General features: G+C 43.3%; 1 protein-coding gene across 1 annotated transcript; it reads left to right on the top strand.

Moving 5' to 3' along the window:
- The first annotated feature begins 87 nt into the window (after positions 1–87).
- RPS6 (ribosomal protein S6) lies at positions 88–5,071 on the top strand. Its single transcript, XM_054809407.1, has 6 exons — positions 88–196; positions 1,013–1,144; positions 1,986–2,196; positions 2,575–2,721; positions 3,962–4,119; positions 4,929–5,071. The coding sequence occupies exons 1-6, from the start codon at positions 191–193 to the stop codon at positions 5,022–5,024; spliced, it is 750 nt and encodes a 249-aa protein (XP_054665382.1). The 5' UTR covers positions 88–190; the 3' UTR covers positions 5,025–5,071.
- The last annotated feature ends 3,521 nt before the right edge of the window (positions 5,072–8,592 follow it).

The following is an 8,592-nucleotide window of genomic DNA, read 5'->3' as shown; positions in this document are numbered from 1 at the left end:
GCTCCACCGCCAACAGGCGGAGCCAACCCCCTCCCCGCCACGCCCCTCGGCGGGCGAAGTCTCGCTCGCCATTGGACAGCTCCGGTCACGCGGGGCATGGGCGGTACCGTTCTCGCGAGAGTTGGCGGGTGTATGTGCGGGCTGCGGGCGGAAGTGCGGCCTTTTCTTGCGGCGGCGCAGCTTGGCGAGGATGAAGGTGGGTAGGCCCAGATAGTCGGGGCCGCGCCCGGGAGAATTAGGTTTCCCCGCCGCAAATGGCTCCGGCGCTGCGTGCAGGGCTGCCGACGGGAGCCGATAGTCCCTGGCAGTGGGGATGGAGCGCCACTATGGGGCGGATGGGAGCGGATTGTTGGTGGGGCGAGATGGCGGCCGCGCGGGCCCCGTTCCCTCAGTGGGGCCTCTCCTGCCACTGGCCTCTGGGGCTCCGGGTTCTGGTAGCGCCCGTTCCTCCTCTTAGAAGGGCTTTTGCGAGCGCGAGGCCTGCGCTGTCGGTAGCCTGAGCTAGCAGGGAGGCGCGGCGTGCGCTAGAGCTGGGCCTGTGCTGATCTCAGGCCGGGCTGGAGGGGACGGTGCCGGGAGGCGTCCCTGAGGCACTGGGCTTTGCACCGGCCTCCAAGAAGCGTAATTAGTCACCAGCGGCAAGCGTGGCTCCCTTAGGTTCCTTATGCAGTTTTCTAATACAACGTGTGGTACAGAGGGCTTGCAGAAGAAGAGGGAACAGTTTTTTGCTGCTCTCACCTTGACTTGATTGCAGTCTGTTTGAAGGTGATCATGCTCCAACTGTGGTAAAGACAGTTTTCTGTGTAACTGAACAAGTAATAGAGCCCATCGTGGCCAAGGATGGACCTCGCTGGCTCTGTGAGCACAGTAGTGACAAGTTATGGCTAGTAAGCCTTCACGTAAGCAGATGGGGAATTTCAGCTTTGAAATGCTAAGATGAAACCGGCAGATAAATGCTAAGTTTCTGTTAACATGTAAATTGTGTTTGGTTTTTTTTTTCTTCTCCTGTTAGCTGAACATCTCTTTCCCAGCCACTGGCTGCCAGAAACTCATTGAAGTGGATGATGAACGCAAGCTGAGAACATTTTATGAGAAACGGATGGCCACAGAGGTTGCGGCTGATTCTCTTGGTGAGGAGTGGAAGGTAAGAAGTGTAGAAGGACATGTCGGACCTGTATTCAAGGAGCTGAAATTAGAATATTTCTCCAGTATGCAGCTGTCACACTACAGTGTTTGTATGCTATACGTTTGGCAGGCATGTTGAAAATTTCTCTATATACTGAAGTCTGTGATGAAGACTAGCCTGTTCTGCTACTTTGATTTATTTTAAATCCTTTTTTTTTTATAAGCCTTGCATTTAGAGTTTCTTGCTGTTCTTTGCAGTAGTGTTTTGTTCTTAATTTGAATGCTGTCTTGGTATGCAGGACAAATTAAATCTGTACCATAAAACTGCTGATACCTTCTTTACTGAAGAATTGCCTTCATGGTATTTGAACTGCTGCTAGTGCATGGGAAAAAGCATGTTGAGCCAGGTGGATGGCCTTGGAGCAGTACAGTCCAGCTGAATTTGGATGCATTGATCATTTCTGCTGCCACTGCCACAAGGAAGGCAATGAAACCTTTACTTCACCTTTTTACTCATGTATCCCTACTCCAGACAGACGTTCTTTGTGATGCAGATTTCCAGTTTGTGATGATAACTGGCTTTGGTTAGGTTTTTAAACAAAACTTTCAGTGGATAGGAATTTAATTTTTTAGTAATATATTTGAAGCTAAGTAGATTAAATGTAAATTCTGGTGTGCAGAGGTATTTATCACATCTGTTAAGTAAAATTCCTGAACTGTTGGAGTAGTGCTGGTTAAAGAAGTTGTTTGCATCGGCAGCAACAGTGACTTTTCCTGAGTCATGGGCACGGTGCCCCATTGTTCTCCTCGAAGTAATAGAGATGTAAACAACTAAGAAGTGTATTTCTGTGTTTTCCTAGGGCTATGTTGTCCGGATCAGTGGTGGCAATGACAAACAAGGCTTCCCCATGAAGCAAGGTGTCCTGACTCATGGACGTGTCCGCCTTCTGCTCAGCAAGGGTCACTCCTGCTATCGCCCCAGAAGAACTGGAGAGAGGAAACGCAAATCCGTTCGTGGTTGCATCGTTGATGCCAACTTAAGTGTTCTGAACTTGGTCATAGTGAAAAAGGGTAAGAGTCTGGATGAAGCAGGCGCTAGGTAGAAGTAGGTACCTGGAAGGAGGCTGCTTGCTAGTGGCTGAGTAGTTCTGTAGAATGCAAATGCAGTCCCAATTTTAGTGTGAATGTGTCTTGAAATTCACTGAGTTACATTACATTCTTGTAATGTTGAAACTGGTTACTGAAGCACTGTAATTGCTGCAACAATCTGATCATATTAAATCAGCAAAGTGCAGCTGGTGGTGGTGCTATTGGTAGGTGAACCCCAAGGATTATCTAGTATTATCTTGAATTTTTATGCATTTTAAACTTGTAATTGAAATTCACTAACAAAGCAGTTGTTCAGTAGATGCAGGGTTAATTAGCATGTTTAAAATTACATTCTCAAAGGTGAAAAGGATATTCCTGGGCTGACGGACACAACTGTGCCCCGTCGTCTTGGTCCCAAGAGGGCTAGCAGAATCCGCAAGCTGTTCAACCTGTCTAAGGAGGATGATGTTCGCCAGTATGTTGTGAGGAAGCCTCTGAACAAAGAGGGTAAGAACTCAGATTTTACAGCTCTTCGGTTTCATGTAATTATCAGCAAAGAGGTGTCCAGCCTACTGCAGTGAATGAAGCACACTACAGTAGTAGATCCAGGAGGTGACTATCGTGGTATTTAAGTTTTCTCATCTGTAACTTATGGATAACTATGGAGGTAATAATTATGGAGTTTCTTGGAGTTAATAATAATTATGGGGTTTCTTGGTTGCCCCATTTCTTTTACCCCTCTCTTCCCTTTCCATCTACTTCGGCACAATTAGTTTTTAAATGTTTGATAGAATCTGGAGTAACATTCACTAGTGGTTCTAAGAATAATCCAAAAATATTGTTAATAAGCTTAAACATGAGGTGGAATGTTTTTGAACCATTTTTGTGAGGTGGAGGAAAAAAGCAGTATATAGAGAAGATACAAAGATTTTTCCCCATTGTTTATGGCAGTCTCCAAAATGAGCTTTTATTTGGAGGGCACTGTTTTGCTTACCATGTGTCTTTTGCAGTGTTCTTTTGCAGTGTTTCGGGTTCTTTTGCATTTGATCAGGGAACAGAAAGGGTGAGAATTTTTAACAGAAAGGGCATGATAAAGCTTGGGCACTGTGAAAGTATGTTGGGTAAAAGACATAGAATCATAGAATCTTAAAGGTTGGAAAAGACCTCTAGGATCGTTGAGTCCAACTGTCAACCCAACACCACCATGTCTACTAGACCATGTCCCGAAATGCCATGTCTGCATGCTTTTTGAACACCTCCAGGGTGTCCAGACCACTATTTTCTGCATCAGAGGAGCTATTCTGTCTGTTGTAGAATGTGATTGTGGTGGACATCAGACTGTTGCTTGTGACTGCAGAAGTTGGGCAGGACTGAGTAGTGAACTTTTACAGATCTGTGTGGTGATGTGTTCTGTTTGCACATTATGGTCTATGTAGATCTGGGGTTTGGAGATGAACACATCAAGCCTATGTAAAATTGTAGAGAGCTGAGAGATGTTTACTTCATTGCTGATAACAAATTATGAGCATTAAAACTATATTTTGTTAATGCTACATTTGACAGTAATTGATCATTTTTCCTGCAACATCTGTCAAGAGGTTAAACTCTGTATAAGTTACTATAATATGTAGTACACTAAATAATGTTACCGTAACAGTAAATGGAACATGCTGTTAAGTTTGCTAGATGAGGCCTGAGACCTCTTTGGAAGATAATCTGCTTCTGCTGATTCATTATGCTTTTTTAGGCAAGAAACCCAGAACCAAGGCTCCTAAGATCCAGCGACTAGTGACTCCCCGAGTTCTGCAACATAAGCGCAGACGCATTGCTCTGAAGAAGCAGCGCACTCAAAAGAATAAGGAAGAAGCAGCAGAATATGCGAAGCTCTTGGCCAAGAGAATGAAGGTGCGTTTGCCCTTATAACTCAGCCGTATGGAGTACCTCATACCCCAGAATCAAAGGATTTGGTAAACTTCACTGTAGACTTAGACCTGCTCTGTACCTAGCTCATTTTGAATAGGAATGCCTAAGTGTGGGTATAAACACAGGTGGTCAAATGTTTGTGTGAACATTTCTATCCATTTTTGCCAGTCCTAGAATAGAAGAAATTAACCAGACCAATTAGTTTAATTGAGAGCTGATTTTGAAGGAAACAACAGTTATGACCTGTAAAGACAAGTTTGGCATTAGCAATTTTAGTTCAGATGAATTCTAGTTTAACTCACATGCCCAAGCATTTGAGTGATTGTGTGGAGAAACAATATCCAACACCTGTATCCACCTGAATGGAAGATAACTTCGCAGGAAGCTGCTTGTTTGGATGAGTTTGCTCTTGTGCCTAAACCAGCAGTGACTGCTGAAGCATTACTGTTGGAATATTTGGCACAGTACTTGAGTGTTTCATGACTTCCAGACTGAAACTGAGAGTAGATGGATCTCTAGTATGTTGTGAACTCTGCATTAGTATTTTTACGGTAATTTTGGATACTAGTCCATATTGTTCAGAGACATGGGTCGGTACAGGTTTGGATACTTGCAGAATTCTTCTGATTAGTGAAGAAGGAAAACTACATTGCTTTATTGACTTAAGGAATCTATTCTTTTCGGAAGCTTCCTTCAAGTTGCATTTTCCCTAGTTTGTTACTTTGTAGGTGTTTTGAAGTGGTTGATTGTGTAACACCTCAGTACTTATTTCACACTGCTTTGCTTTTTAGGAAGCCAAGGAGAAACGCCAGGAGCAAATTGCGAAGAGACGCCGGCTTTCTTCATTGAGAGCTTCTACATCTAAGTCTGAGTCAAGTCAGAAGTAAAGATGTACATGATGCTAAAAATAAACCCTTTTTGTGGTTAAATTTCAGTATGAGACTTTCCAGTGGATATCGTGACTGGCTATCTCTTAAAATAAAAAGTAATGTAGACTAACTGCATCATGCAGACCAAACTGGAATCACAAACCTTGATCTTGATTCAGTTCTCTTTTGAGAACTTGTAGTACATATTCATGTCTCTAGTGAGCAGTTCCAATTGATAATAACCTTGTGTGTGCATGCATGTCAGGTTTTTTTCTTCTGCAGGCAGGATTTACCTGTAACAGAAAATCCTGTGTGATGGTTCAGCAGTGTCCATGGGAGAAACTTGAGATAATCTTTAGGAGTTTTGGGTAGAACTCACTTGGTACTGTTCAGTGGTTTGGGGTTTGGTTTTTTTTTAAATCTTAAGTACAGGATAGTGTTTCCCGATGAGGAATCATGTCACTTGCTTTTGATACTCAGTGCGAGATTGGTAAAACTTAAAGCCTTCAGCTGATTGTTGGCAGAATTAAGCGTGATTAAGTCAGTCACTGGAACAGGCTCCCCTGGAAGTGGTCATGGCACCAAGTCTGTCAGAATTCAAGGAGCATCTCCATAATGTTCTTAGTCGCATGGTTTAGTTTTAGGTAGTCCGGTGAGGAGCAGGGAGTTGGACTCAATCCTTGTAGGTCTCTTCTGTGATTCTAAGTATTTCAGCATTCAGATCTTGAAATTAGTCCTGAGTACTGAGCATGAGTAATCTAGCCATTAAAAGGTTTGACTTAGAAATTTCATTCAAGGATAAAAAAAAATACAGTAGCCTTTATGTATTCAGACTGTACTTTGCTGCAGATTTAGTACCAGGTAAGGGTGATGGGAATTCTGGTCTGACTTCAGAATACATGTTAAGCGTTTCATGTTAGAATGGTCTGTGGCTCAATAGATGATCTTGGTTTTCTTAAAACAGTAATCAAGATCCACCTCAGTTTTTGTTGAGACAGGTGCTTCCATTTCTAGTATGAAAACTTTAATACATTAAGCTTTATTGCAGCCTTAGAAGTTACTAACCTTTTTCCTTTCTGTGTGCATGGTAAGGCTCTTTTAAGTCAGGGCCCCACCGGACTTGTTTAGAAGTAATTTTTTTAATACACTAATTGTGTAATCTGGACTCTAGAAAATCAGTGTTGCAGAACACATGACTTGCTGGCAGTAGATTATGGGCACAAGAGGATCAAATTGCCATCCTTGGAACTTTTGGTTTGTATTAGGGTGAGGGGATACTGATCTCTGACAAGGGCAGAATTTGCCACGAAGAATGTGTGTGCACAGTAGAAGCCTCAGACCAGGAGAATTGGCCAAAGCAGTTACTCCAAGCTTCCATTTAAGCTGTCTTTCACAGCATAACTGCAGGTGGAGGGATAATAATAGATTATTTTTGAGTGAGAGATCAACTACATAATCAGAAAACACAAAGAGGGTTAGAAATAGAAGTTAAGCATGAGTTATATAAGAATGCTGGCTAGTCTCTTAAAATTTTAAGAGGGTACTGTGCTATATAAAATGATACATGAGGTGGTTGGTTGGTTGTTTTTATGGAGGCCTTGTTCAAGACTGTGTCACATTGGACAAGAGGTTCTTTTCTCTTAGTAGTGAAGATGGCCATAGAGACCCTGCTAAGCCTGAGCTTCACTAAAATAAAAAGTATACCTTTCACAAATCCACTCAAAATTTAATGTTAGTCTCTCAGCTGCAAAAAATTGATACAGAAACAAGTATGGATAAATCTATATCATGTGGCAGTCAAATATGCTTCATACGATGTCCTTAACCTGCTTACTGAAGAAGTTGTGCACACACATTACAAATGTTTACTGTACAGAAGTAATATCAACAGGCACTGTGAAGCAAAAGGGGGTCTCTTCTTTGAGATTAGTGCTCACTAAATTCATAATGCTGAGAATTTTACAATAATCTACAGAGGAGAAATACACATGGCTAATTTCTTAACACTTTCTACCCTTTTTCAGATTCTAGTAAAGGGTACTTGCATGTGATTAAGAGGCTCTTAATCTGGTCAAGGTCACCAAGCACTGAGACTGGTGTGTCTTAAAAGGGAGGCCTGCTGTATCAGTTGTTACCACTCTCTGAAGCAGTGCAACTAACACCCAGTTGTATGAATGGGTGAAAAAAGTAGGTGGGGTGCTGGTTATTTTTGTCAGGCTGTCAATGAGAATGCATGGCCTTGTCCCCAATAACAAAAAACTTTACTGTTTTTCATTGCTTGTTTCCTTGAAACTCCTTTCTGTTGCTTCCTTCTTCCTTCCTGGCTTTCTAAGTGCAAATCAGGTATACTGTGACTTAGAATCACAGAACAGCCCAGGTTGGAAGGGACCTTGAGGGCTTATCTGGTCCAGTCCTTTGTGGGAAAGGGAGCCTGGATGAGACTATGGAGCACCCTGTCCCATTGCATGTTGAAAACCTCCAGTGATGGGGAATCTACCATGCCCCTGGGGAGCTTGTTCTGGTGATTGATTGACCTCACTGTAAAAAAAAATTCTTGCATTGAAATGAAACCTCTGCTGGTACAACTTGTACCTGTTGCTCCCTGTCTTTTCCATGTGGCTCCTTGTGAAGACAGTCTCTGTCCTCTTTGTAGCTGCCCTACAAAGACCTTCAGTCTTTCCTCATACAGCAGGTTCTCCAACTCTTTGATTGTCGTCATGGCCCTCCTTTGGACCACTCTCTGGTCTGTGTACATCTTCTTTTAACTTATAGGGCCCTGAACTGGACATGGCACTCTACATGTGGCCTAACAAGTGCTGACTAAAGTGGGATGATCATGCCTCTAACCGCTAGTAATGTGCCTGCAGATATGGGATCCCATTTGCCTTGGTACAGCAGCGCTCTGCTGATTCATGTTCAGCTCGTTGTCCACGGGGGCCCCCAGGTCCCTCACAGCAAGGCTGCTCCCCAGCCACACAGATCATTTTGCCTGTGCTGGGCTCTTTGCTTATGTTGTCCCAGGTGCAGGACTTTGCATGTGTCTTTGTTAAACTTCATACAGTTCTTGCTAGCCCACTCTTCCAGCCTGTCTCTCTGCAAGATGGCTCTCCCTTCTGATGCGTCCACCTCACCAGCCAGTTTAGTGACATCAGCAAACTTGGTGAGGGTGCTTTTAGTCCCGTTACCCAGATTGTTAGTGAAGATGTTCAAACATGGGGCCTAGTATCGATCTCTGGGGGACCTCACTTGTGACAGGCTGCCAGTTTGTGTAAAACCCATTGTTCACCACCCTCTGCTATTTCATCTCCAAGAAAACAGAACACATGTAACATTGACATACATAATCAGTTGTAATGGGCAAGTTCCGTCTGAATTCAGATGGTATGACACTACAGAAGAAAAAAAAAAGGGGAAAAAATATCAATGGAAAACACCTTGAGGAAACCTCAACAAAAATGTCAGAACATCCCTCTGACCTACTCAGGTAACCAGGCACAGCCAGCCTCTGCTCCTCCCATTTTTTAAAGGATGGAGACCCTGCAACTGTCCAGGCAACCTGTTCCTGTGTTTCACCACCCTCACAGAT

Source organism: Grus americana, chromosome Z, assembly GCF_028858705.1.
Source record: "Grus americana isolate bGruAme1 chromosome Z, bGruAme1.mat, whole genome shotgun sequence".
Taxonomy (NCBI): Eukaryota; Metazoa; Chordata; class Aves; order Gruiformes; family Gruidae; genus Grus; species Grus americana.
The sequence above is the reverse complement of the archived record's forward strand: the minus strand, read 5'-3'. Positions and strand labels throughout refer to the sequence as shown.

Bases quoted from the DNA above. Each gene is read 5' to 3' on its own strand.
- RPS6 (XM_054809407.1), top strand. The intron at 2,197-2,574 runs GTAAGAGTCTGG...ACATTCTCAAAG, and splicing joins CTTGGTCATAGTGAAAAAGG to GTGAAAAGGATATTCCTGGG. The intron at 4,120-4,928 runs GTGCGTTTGCCC...TTTGCTTTTTAG, and splicing joins TCTTGGCCAAGAGAATGAAG to GAAGCCAAGGAGAAACGCCA.